The sequence below is a fragment of the Lutjanus erythropterus genome, chromosome 23, assembly GCF_056507025.1.
Source record: "Lutjanus erythropterus isolate fLutEry1 chromosome 23, fLutEry1.hap2, whole genome shotgun sequence".
NCBI classification, from domain to species: Eukaryota; Metazoa; Chordata; class Actinopteri; order Lutjaniformes; family Lutjanidae; genus Lutjanus; species Lutjanus erythropterus.
In genome coordinates, this window is record NC_139339.1 from 15,004,944 (window position 1) to 15,017,699 (window position 12,756).

The 12,756-nt window shown below is 38.5% G+C and overlaps 1 protein-coding gene and 1 non-coding gene across 2 annotated transcripts; both read left to right on the plus strand.

The window, feature by feature from the left end:
* The first annotated feature begins 3,469 nt into the window (after nucleotides 1–3,469).
* Nucleotides 3,470–10,677, plus strand: tex261 (testis expressed 261). Its single transcript, XM_084712687.1, has 6 exons — nucleotides 3,470–3,659; nucleotides 7,587–7,666; nucleotides 7,776–7,929; nucleotides 8,092–8,159; nucleotides 8,263–8,365; nucleotides 10,095–10,677. Exons 1-6 carry the CDS (start codon nucleotides 3,590–3,592, stop codon nucleotides 10,208–10,210), a joined length of 591 nt encoding a protein of 196 aa, XP_084568813.1. The 5' UTR covers nucleotides 3,470–3,589; the 3' UTR covers nucleotides 10,211–10,677.
* Nucleotides 9,779–9,851, plus strand: trnak-cuu (transfer RNA lysine (anticodon CUU)). The gene has a single exon. It is a non-coding gene; the product is annotated as a tRNA-Lys (tRNA).
* Nucleotides 10,678–12,756: the final 2,079 nt, after the last annotated feature.

Below are 12,756 nucleotides of genomic sequence, written 5' to 3' on the forward strand. Positions count from 1 at the left end.
CACTTAAACTGATATTAATTTCAATTACGTGGGCCTTTTTTAGGTGGCTAAAATACATTTTGCTGCTGACCCTGTCCATAGCAGTACATCACGTAGCTTCCTACACTGATACTTCTGCTGCTCCTGCATAAGTGATACACTGACTATGGATAAGAGCCTTAATCCACACCACTTTAAAATATCCAAACTATCCCTTCAATGTTCATTTTATCCTCCCGGGAGCACTAGACTAGAGGCGTACACCACAAAGGAACATCAAATTCCATATTCAGGGTTAAGAAAAACAACAAAAAAGCATTTTTTTTCAAACACCATTTAACCCAGATCCACTTCAGAATGGCTAGAACTTGTTGCGTGTCTACGGAAATGAAACTCATTCAGCTGTGTTTAATGCCCATCATATTCTTCTTGGGTGCCTGGGTTTTAGTTGATCTAAGTGCAAGTTACATGATCTTTTATGCTACAGAATATAGATGAAAAATAGCCTGAGCCATAAAAAAACACACTTAGGTTATGTGACTCTCCTCTCCTCTCCTGAGGTGTCTGTCTCTTAAAGTGTGATCCAGCAGAAAGATGGAGGCTGCCATTTATTTAGGCACATTAAAGCTCTCACACCCAGAACCCAGAGGTGTTGTTGAGATAAGAGCCTCAGGTGATCTGAAAGTATCTTTAAATGCACCAGGTCGCCTTTTGTTTTCTCACCTTCACACAGATACTGTATATATGTGCCTATGCATGCATGAATGAACACATACACCCTCACCCCACGCTACCTATCTATCTATCTATCTATCTGCCTTTGTTAAAAGCATTTGAAAAGAGGATGAAATTACTCCCACCTTTGACTCTGACACCATTTTAGTGTCTTCACACTGTTTTCACATTATATATTTACTTTATTTAGCTCTTTTTACTAGAAGGTCTTGGTCTTTTCACTCTCCAGCATACATTTTTTATTGTTTTCCACCTCAGCCTCAAAGGTGTTAGCTTTTGGGATGCAGTAAAATATTCTGCCTCCTCCCTGTTATTGAATCAATGCACATGAAAGCCAGTGTGTTGTGTGTGTGTCAGAGAGAGAGAGAGAGTGAGAGAGTGTAAGAGAGAGATATACAAATACTGAAAGTGAGACAGGAGGTTCTGAAACTGATACTACCAGGAAGGATGAAGAGATAATAATGTAAAATAATGTACATTATCTGCTGTTGATACTATCAGTAGTTATACCTGCACTCTTAGAAATAAAGGTGCTAACTAGAACCATAAAGGGTTCTTCGGCTTGTCTGCATACGAGAACCATTTTTGGCTGTTGGGAGAACCTTTTATGAAGGTTCCACTTGGAACAAGTTCAGAGGGTTCTAACTAGGAACCAACATAAAGGGTTATACACATACAGGGAACCCTTCTATGGTGTCATGGTTCCACCATAGTTCTATCCTGAATCTTTCTACCCTAACAAGAAGCCACTCAGGTAGTTCTACAGAGAACCTTTTTATATTCCCAGGGTTTTATCAAAAACACACTCAGGGCGGTCTATGGATAATCTTTTTATATTTCAAGGGATTTATCTAGAACCCACCTAGGGGGTTCTACAGAGATCGTTTTAATATTCAGAGGTTTTTCTCTAGAACACACTCAGGGGGTTCTACAGAGAACCTTTGTATATAGCAAGGCGATTATGTAGAACCCACCCAGATAGTTCTACAGAAAATTCCAGTTGTTCTAGATAAAAGCCTTGGAATATTAAAAGGTTCTCTGTAGAACTGCCTGATTTATAATAAAACCCTAGAACCCCCTGGGCGGGGTTCATATTCCAAGGAATTTATCTAGAACCCACACGATTCTACTGAGAACCTTTTAATATTCCAAGGGTTTCATCTTGAATCAGGGGGTTACACAGAGAACCTTTTTATATTCCAAGGGTTCTACCCACCCAGGGGAATCTAAACCGAGGCTATTGTACCATTTTTTTTCTAACATGGACAAACATTTGAAAATTTGAGGGTGGATCTTGTGGATCTAACATGCATGCTTTCAACAATCTTTGAGGAACTCTTCCAAAAAAGGGTTCTTAATGGAACCTTTACAAAGTGCCCTGGATGAGACAATTCAATAGTGATTTAACAACATTATAATGCAAAATCAATAAGTTTAGGTTGCACTGACCAAGCAAGTGGAAACCTCAGCCTTGGATAAATTCCTGAAGATGTTCTGGGTTTGTAACTTTTGAAAGTTTTCTTTCACAGCAAGTGCAAACGTCCTTCTCTCAACATTCCAGGCAACAGTTTTATTCCTTTCAGCTGACCTCTTAGTTAAACTGAGATACTGCTTTGCGTTCCTGTGGTCATTTTGTGTCTCTTTAGAGTCGTATGATTGACTTTAGCAAGGAACACCTGGTCCCCAGGCCTGTGCCCAGTAGGCCCGTCCAGTAATCCATCTATGCACTGAACCCCAAATTGTTTCCAATGCTCAGATGGCACCTTGACTTAAACTGTAGCTTGCTGCCATCAGTGTGTGTGAGTGAATGTGTGAATGAGGAAAATACTGTATAAAAGCACTAGATAACTGGAGCCTTTCCCATTTACCAGTGGTGGAGGTAACAAATTACAAATGTTCGAATTATTGGAATAAGTAGTTCTTTGGGTTCTTGGACTTTTAGGAATATATTTTCAAGACTGTACTTTTACTCATACTTAAATATACATTATAGTATCTACTTAGTTACTTTTTAAAATTATAGTTGAGTACAGAGTACTGAGTATAATTTGAATTAACATTCAAACCTTTCATCAGGATTTTAGTTGCTAATAAGGCTATAAAATACTAAAATACTGCAAAAGCATAGAGTAAGGGTGTTAATGATTAATTATAAATTATTAATTGATTACTTGCCATTAAGAATTTAACCAATTAAAAATGAATTCATGGATATTTAATTAATAGTCATAGGAGTAATTGCACCTTATCTAACATTGTTTTGTCTGGTTGGAGCCATTTGTTGAATAGGGAAAATTAAAATTAGAATTAAAATGAGAAAACATGATAAAGGCATAAGAGAAGAATTTGAAAATGACAAAAAAAAAAACACCTGTTTAGTATTATATGAATTATTAATGATTAATTGTTTCCAACTATTGGCTTAGGAAAATACACAAAACTTGCAACCTGAAGGCTGAAGATCTTGAGAAACCAAAACCCCTTTCAGTTGAATGGTGATGCATTAAACATCATTGGTTCAAAGCAACTAATACTCAGAGTAGTTTTTGAGAAAGATACTTTGTACTTTTACTTGTAATTGAGTAATATTTTACAATGTGACAGTATTTGTACTTGAGTACAGATTTTCAGTACTCTTACCCCCTCTTTTGTGTATTACATAGATCTGAGTTACCTGCACTTCTCCTCCGACCACAGGTGACGCTGCAACCAAATCAAACCTCTCCCTCCTCGAGACAAGGCCCTTCTTCTATTGTTTCCTCAGCCTGTACTGAAAACACAGGGGAGGAACTTTGACCGGGGCTCCACTGCTAGCAGCCAGCTAGCTGTTTTCTGTTATTTTCATATTTGTGTGTGCTGTTTTATATGCAGAGAGATGTGGTTTATTTATTTACTCAGCTGGCTGTCATTGGTGATCCAGATATCCTTCGTCACTCTAGCAATAGGTAAGTGCATGCTGAGAATCGCTGCAGGTGCTAATTTACGAGCTAGCTATCATTTGCTCGCTAATGCTAGCGGAGCAAGTTAGCAGGTGATGTTGCACCATTTGACGATGATGGAGCTGCATGTCACAAAACTGCGACCGTGTTAGCAATGAGCAGTGTGTTAAAAATACAAATACAAAAAGTAATCCTGCCTCAAGAATAGATATGTTACGTCTGGTACTTCACCGAAGTACTGATAGCTAGCTACCTCCCTGCTTAGCTAGCTAGCTTTTCAGTACAGGAAGTTGTTGTAACTGACACATGATTTTATTTGTTGAGCTGTTATGATGTTAATGTTACATATTTTCAGACTTTATGCTATGATATGATTATGATGAAATTTTGGCATATCGACATTTCGAAATATTTTTATTGGCGCATGGGAAACTGGGATTAACGCTAGACGTATTGTTTGCTAACAGCTAGTTACCATTTAGCGTTATTTGTGTGTTTAGCCTTCTACAGTAGGTTTTATAAATATAAACTTATCTATCAGGCCTCGGCAGCTCATGTCAGCGTGGTCATAATATCTGACATACAGTAAAGACTTGTTAAAATAGCATCCAGCAGCAGGGAGGTTAGCATGTAAGCTAGTATGAACTAACCTCAAGTTTTACTAACGCTAGCTTGGGGGCATTTTCGTTTGTTTACATTAGATAGTACTGTAGGTTAGTTGACAGGCTGACCCTAACATGCGTCTTTCACAAGCAGTACCAACAATATGTTTGGGTTGTTTTAAAATTTTTGTAGGAAACTTGACAAAGAGCCTGTTTGTCTGTCCACGTTGCCAGTTAAGCTAGATACCTGGCCACGTAACACCTGCTGCAGCTGTCAGGTGTGGCTGCTAACTGTCAAACTCTGTTATCTCACACTCATACCATAATTGTTCTTAGCTGTTTACACTCTGCATCATCGTGGCAACAGCAGGAAAAGCTAAATAGACTGGATGTTTTGTTGTTTTGCTTTTACTGAGGTGCAAGAACAGGGATTTCAGATGTTCATGTTTGTTGACCTAGATCCGTCTGAAAAGTGAAGTCACATTGAATGATGTCACCACTTCCTAATAAGGCAACCTCTGCTAAGTGATGATCAGTTGCCACTTATTGCTTTATTGGTGTTTAATAAAACATTTACTAACATCATCGGAGTGGGAGTCACCAGAGGCCCCGTGGCACAATTTTATTACACTGTTTAAGTAACAATATAACATCATTTTTGGTTTGTTGTATGTGAGTATTGAAGTAACAGGTTGCAATACAGTACAATTTATTTATATGCAAAATCTACATTGCATGCAACATCTTTTATCTAACAGGTCATGTTTGCAGTGCGTTCATCTCAGAAAATGAGAAATTCTTGATCATTTATCAGTAGATTATCATCCTTTGTTACCACTTAACATAAAGAATCAACAAAAGCCAAAAGGATTTCCCACAACCTGGCAACTCCTGTTAATGGCATCTCTTATAAATGATCTGTAAAACATTAGGAAATTATTTATGAATGGTAAATAAAGACGTTAGATACTCTTACTGTATATACACTGGGTGTGGGCAGTTAGTTTCTTTTACTGATTTTTAGTAAATCACATGCTTCATCAGATTCTTAGGTTGTTTACTTGATCCTATTAAAAATTGCCTCATGTTAATCATGATTTTGTTTATTTTATAACATCTTTGATTCAGGCAGTGGTCTTATCATTAGGCTTCTCTAGTAAATCCAGCAAGCAGCATGATTTCAAAAAGTGGCCCAATTCTTTCTTCATATTTTATTTATTGTGGTGAGCTGTCCAGTGCTGAGATGAGGAACAAAGATTAGGGTGAGGGTCTGTCTGCTAGCAGACAAATATGGAGTTCAAAAGCACAAGGCAATCTGCCATCACTGTTTTTCTTTTGATTTTTCTTTTGACTCTGTCTTTTGGAAAGCGCAGATTGTGTTACTGTGATGAAGCTCTCAGACTTTCCCATGAGCCTCTGCTCTGTGATTGATATCACCTTCTCAGCCCCTAGTACATGTCGTTTTGACTAGTTTGATCAATTGCCTGCCCCTTTTTTGGCCGTGTTTGGTCTTCATTCCTTTTTGGCTGAGTAAATTTGGGTCAGGTCCATGTTGTCAGTGTGTTTTTTAACTTACTCAACTGAACTGATATTATTTGGCCTGTCTTTGTTGCTTTACCTTGGCTATTTACTAAATTGCAGTACCTACTGGGCACTGACTAAAGTTTGCCTTTAGCACAAAGAATAGAAAACTGTCAAGTTCTGAAAGTTTTCCTTGAACATTTGGTCAGATTCATTATCTTATTTATTTGACCAATCATTTGCAGATTATCATTATTGTTATTATTATTATTATTATTTTTAATTATTTTAAATAACATTTGAACCTAACATTTTAAAATGATGGAGAACTACCAAGAGATTTGTAGAATATGACTGGGGCGATTCAAATCCTGGTAAAATATGAAAGTGGCTGGTAGATATCAGACACAGAATAATGATTTACTAATGAGTGGCTGGTAAATTTCAACATTTTTCTGTCAGTGGCTGGTAGATCTTCAAATTTTAAAAAGTTAATTTCCAACCCTAGACAAACTCAACATCATCAATTTTCGGGAATATGTTGATTTGCGTAAAGTGCATCAACCCGACCTTGCTATTAAATAAAATAAAATGGCTTATGACAGCAGAACAACTGCTCTGCACGCTCTAGAAGTGAAAGCCCTGGACACATCTAACCGTGTTATTCAGCAGTTTATACTGTTTACTTTAATGAGCACATGAGAGAGAAAATGGATCAACCTTAAGTTACACATTGTTGGTACAGTCTGTAAATTGTTCAAATTATTTTCAACTTTAGCAGGGTTGAGTGATATGTTTAAAATTTTCCAACCAGTCACTATCAGCCCAACAACTGACGACTACCAATAAATTTTTGCAAGTGTGTGAGCGTGTGTGTTATCTGGAGTTTCAGCTGTGGCAAGTGTGCTATATTATGTATGCATCGTCCAATAAAAACCTATTTTCTTTATTAAACAGAAAAATAAAACTGTACTCCCTCTGAATTCAAGTTTATCTCTTAAGGAGATGACTAATAATAGTACTGGACTAATACAAGCTTAATTGCCTTGTTAACTCATAAAAGACATCTCATTCAAACTTGACAACTCAACTCAGCTTCATTTATATATCATCTTTCATACACACATGCAGCGCAAAGTGCTTCACATAAAGGAAACAAATAAAAACAGGCTAAGAATAATAAAGATACAGATAAATAAGAAACTGCAGGAATAAAATTACAACATGAAGACAATAGAATGAAAGTCTGAGGAATTAAGTAAAAGGAACATGGTCTTTCTTTCCTCGTCCAACAATCACTAACTCTGGTATGGTCAAAATATCCCCCTGTTCAGTGAGTTAGATGTGAAAATATTCTGGCTCTACAGCTCAGTGGGTGTGAGCTGTGCAGCTGGATGGGAGTCTTTCACCGAGCAGCGGCTCTCATTCGTTCCTTGGACTCAGACCATTAAATTAGCAAGATAAAATTACATAAATGCCCCTCAGAAAACCAAGTGGGGATGGTCACAGCCAATTTCTGATATATATTTGTCCAGTCACTCACCCCCAATACCAAGCCGTACTGTTGATTGCAGAAACACTGTCCTGGTTATAAACACAACTGCTTCACCCCCAAGAAACCAGCGTATTCTGAAACATCCCTACCACCCTATTAAAATGAACAATCTTTCTTTTTTGAAAACCCTAAATATTGGTTGATTTTCAGCAAAAATTGAATACTGAGTTACATTTGCCACTGTCTGGAAAAAAATCTTTGAATAATTTTAACCTCATTTGTGTCACTTATCATCTGATCTTTTTCTTCCCTCAGCTGCTGGCCTGTACTACTTGGCAGAACTAATAGAAGAATACACAGTAGCCACCAGTCGAATAATAAAGTACATGATAATGGTGAGTAAGTGAAAATATAGTCATGCCATTTTCCTTGTGCACTTGTTTTTACGGATATATGGCAGTAAAATACCTAAATAAACTGTTTTAACTGTGTGAATGTGTGCAGTTCTCGACAGGTGTGCTGGCAGGTCTCTATCTTTTTGAAGGATTCCCAGTATTCATGGTGGGAGTCGGCCTCTTCACCAACCTGGTGTACTTCGGCCTCCTGCAGACTTTCCCCTACATACTGCTGAGCTCCCCAAACTTCATCCTCTCCTGTGGTGAGTATGGCAGATACCGGCATTGGACTTTTTATATCAGCATTGCCTAACGAAACTGCAAACAATCTTACTATAATAATAACAATAGCTTAAAAGCATAGTAAGAGTTGATGCTGCCTGGTATAAACTTTCTTTTTAACTTTTTCCTTTGTGTTCACTCAGTGTTGGTGGTGGTGAACCATTATATGGCCTTCCAGTACTTTGCACAAGAGTATTATCCATTCTCAGAGGTAAATTTATCTAAACTTTATGATACTATGTACAGTATGTGATTCACTGCCTTCACAATGTCACATGTTTATTAATCTTTAATATTATCTGACTGGCATCAAGGTGCTGGCATATTTCACCATCTGCCTGTGGGTGATCCCCTTCGCCTTCTTTGTGTCGCTGTCAGCGGGAGAAAATGTGCTTCCGTCCACCATGCAACAAGGAGGTGAGATTTTTATTCCTCTTCAGCCGTATGTTGTCTTTGATTGGAGCATTTGTTGCAGTGAAGGATTCCTACTCATGATTTTTCCTTCAAAAAAGTTGTTTAAAAGAAAAACTAAAAAGTGTCAGTTTTTCATTGATTATTTGAAGATGGTGATTGAACGTTAACATTCATGCCGTATTTCACCAGCATGTGCAATAGTTATTTTTTCTCCCCATTATCCGTAACTACTTATCCGTGAAGGGTGGCGGCTGCAGCCAACCTCAGCTGACATTTGGCGAGAGGCAGGATACAGCCTGGATAGGCTGCAAGCTAATGATAGGGCTGACAACGCATTGTAATAGTGACATTTTTATCTTCTACAATGTACAAATGATAGACTATTCTCACTTTGGAGCCTGACTAAGAAACTGCTTCCAAATTTGTAAACCAGAAAAAAGAATTGCCTGACACAGGGTCAAACTGCAGTCTCCAGAACGACAGTACCGTGTTTAACCCATTCATCCACATTTTCTTCCTGCCTTGATGGACTTTGTCATTCTTTATACTATGTCACCTGACTTTCTAAAGCCTTTCTGCCAGAAAGCTGTCTGGTGCCTCTTGCACATGTGTGTTGGAGCAGTAAGCTCAATTTCTTATTTTACATTAATGTATAAAGCTTCTCCCATCACGATGTCCTGTAAATTTCTTGTTGGCAGCACGCTGCACATAGTGGGGTGGTGCTATACATATCATTAGCTGTGATGCCTAACCCACAGGAGAAGCCGAATGTAGCTAGTTACTGTCAGCTAGCAAAACAGAGGAGAAGCCAGGTGCAGCTTCTTAGGGGTAGTGCTGTAGGTGGGGGTGTGTGGAGAGTGTTGGGGCTATTTACATAGTCATGATTTCTTGAATACTAAATGCAGGCAAGGTCTATAGCTATATGTAAGCCATTTTAATAAGGTATTTACTTTTTTATTTTGCAAAAAACAAAAAAAACATATCAGTCACAACTTATTCCTTCTTGCAGGCATCTTATATTGTTTAAAACATGACACACAATGTTGTAACCGCATTTTATCTGGTTGAAAAGTGGGTAAAAAGAGGTCTTAAATGTCTTCAGACTGAATATCAGCCAGTTTTCAACTAGAAATCAAAGTTGAGATCCCTGTTGATATTCTTATTAAAACCAGGGATTTTAAGTCTGATACAAGAGGCCCATCTGTCTAGATGACTGTACACCTCTTTAATGTTTCATTTGATTCTGTAGTTCATCTTGTTCTTTGAGGAATACAGAAAATTCTGAAATGCCTTACGCTTAGGAAAAACCCACTTCTGAAGCCTGTTTTATGGTGTCAAGGTACAGTGTAGGCAAATGTCTGTCTGTCTCAGTGATACTGTGTGAACTGAATAAGTCTACACCTCCTGCTGTTATGAGCCCGGCTAGCTCAGTCGGTAGAGCATGAGACTCTTAATCTCAGGGTCGTGGGTTCGAGCCCCACGTTGGGCGTGTTACTTTTTCTTCAGTGTGTGTGAAATCAGTAGAGTTTATTTTATCTTTCCCCTAAACACATATTACATACATTTTCTACTAAATCCCAGAAACTCTCCAAAGCACCTAACAGGATTTTTGACCTTTCCAGGTAGTCAGAGTAAAAGTCCACTCACAGAGACTTTAACCGCTGTAACCCTACACAGGGTAAGTGGGTGTAATAGATGAATGGTCTCATTAACAATTTTCCTTTTCTTTTAGATGATGTTGTGTCTAATTACTTCACCAAGGGCAAAAGGGGGAAGAGGTCCGGGATCCTCCTCGTGTTCTCTTTCCTCAAGGAGGCAGTGCTGCCCAGCCGACAGAAAATGTACTGAGGAGCTCAGACTGGGGGTTGCGGCCCCGAGGGGTTGATGGTGTATGAGTGTGTGTATGTGTTGGAGATGAAGGGCGAAGCAGGAAGGACTTACAGAAATTAGTTTTCTGGATGGGACTAAAAAACAGTGGCCAAAGTGGGAGGAGAAGAAGAAGAAGCACACGAAGAGAACGGACCAATGACCGGAGCAGAGCCTCCTGCTGGACGAGAGTTTACACAGGCCATGTTCGTCTCTCTTTGTCTTTCTGTCTGTCTGTACTGACTGCCAACAACATCTACTAGAGACCTTGCTGAGGGGATCTTGTCTGTAAGCGCAACACTTTCTAATTGTCACGTTGGACTCCTCCATTTTTTTAGCTTTGGTATTAAATTGTGTATGTGCGGGGTCTGAAATTAACAACCACCAAAAACCTGTAAATTTTGACTTTGGCAGATAAATCACCGATCACTGATCACTTTTCTTCTCTAGACGACATCATTTGTGTCATTTGTGTGTTGCTCGCACTTCATCAGGTTAAATACACTAAGTAGCATTGATGACGCAAAGTAGCATTAGGATCAGTGCTGGGTATTGTATAAAATGTGTATGATACCAGCACCGATACAGATACGCTTAAAGTGATGCTGATACCAATTAGAGCTGCAATTATTAGTTGACTATTGAATTAATTGCCAACTATTTTGATAATGGTTTTGAGTCATTTTGTAAGAAACGATGTCCCAATTGATTTCAGCTTCTCAAATGTGATTTGTTTTTGATTTCTTTACTCCTCTATTACAGTAAACTAAATATCTTTAGGTTGTGCACTAAACAAGACATTTGAGGACGTCATCTTGGGTTGTGAAAACACTAGTCAATATTTTTTACCATTTTCTGACACTTCATGGACCAAACAACTGATTGATGAATTGAAAAAATAATCAACAGATTAATTGATAATGAAAAGAAACGTAAACTGCAGTCATGCTAATAGATTACTTAATTCAGTACCTTTTCTTTTGCTTTGGCGGCCTCTTGGCCTGCTGAACTGCCAACTCAAAAACAAAAACATGTTCAACTTCACCACCACAGATCGAATGCAGGTATTTGACTGGAGAAGTTTCAGTATTCCTTGGTCCTGGGTTATTTTATTTGAGTACTGATACCCAACCCTAATTTAGGAGACAAAATACCTGTAGCAAAAACTTAACATCTCCTCAGATGAAAAAAGGTGTGTTGAAGATAAATGAGACAGCTTAAAGGTACACTGTCTAAATTCTGATGTCCAAGCTTGGATTTTGGGTGTGAAGTTATTCTAGAGAGGGTGAAACTGTTTTAAGTGGCGAAGCAGCTGCAGGAAAATTGCCTTAGGTAGCCACAGAAATGCTTGTTAAGATTAGTGTAAATGAGAAAAGGCAGTCTGAAGTTTAATCGAACAGAATCAGCTTCTGAGCTATGGAGATGTCCTGTTCCAATTATAAGGTGTGACATGTTGGATCACACCATTGAAAATGGGTTGAAGGGAGAGTTTGAATCTTTTGAAGGGTCGGTTGTACGAGGCAGTTATCTATAGTCAGTGTATTACCTACAGTAGATGATGGTCAACATGCCCCCAGTTTGTAGAAGCAGCACGACTAATGGTGTAGGAAGCTAAGTAGTCTTGGATAGCCAGACTTCTCTCCACAGCAGTGCTGGAGAAAGGTCTAACTCTAGGTGGAGTTAAGCCCAGGATACAGTGATGCTGCCCCTAAAAAAATCAAAATGGTGTTACACAGAATTTGTTTTGGTGGAACATTTTGGTGGAACATGTCAGAAGGTGAGCCCAAGCATCAAAATGATTACATCACTGCAAAAGAAAAGGCAACAGCTGCTAGGTTGTCTATGTTTATACCATTAACATCCCTGGTGCTAATTTGTAATTTTCAGTGTGTAGTTTTCTATCTCAGAGGTTGTTGTTGTTTCCTGGGCACAGACAGCGGATGCCACAATGCCTACTGAAACAATTTGTCCAGGCTTACTGACAGAGGACATCCTGTGATCAGATTAGAAGCTAAGCAATGTACTGTTGTGAACAGGGCCAGCAGCAAAATGTATTTTAGCCGCTTCAAAAAAAATTGTGTAAATCCAAACTAACCTTTTAAAACACTTAAGTCACACAGTAAAACAAGCTAACAGATCAAGGTAGCGGTGGACCTGCAACTCCTGTGTTCTTTGAGGTAAAATTACTGATTTTGTTTATGGAGTTATGGTTGCTTTGGATAGAGCAATATTTGGCTTACATGGCAGTCTGTTGGAAAAGGCTGTCTCATGGCAAGTTTAAGTGGGGAAAATACTCTAAATATAGTGTACACTTCAACTGATATTGATTTTTTTTCTTTTTTAGGTGGCTAAAATATGTTTTGCTGCTGACTCTGTCCACAGCAGTACATTGCGTAGCTTCCTATGCTGGGACTCCTGCTGCTTCTACAAACTCAGACCATGTTGACTGCTATCTACTGTAGGTAATACACTGACTATTGATAATGACCTAATACAACCAGACTGAAAAAAAATCTGAATTATTCCTT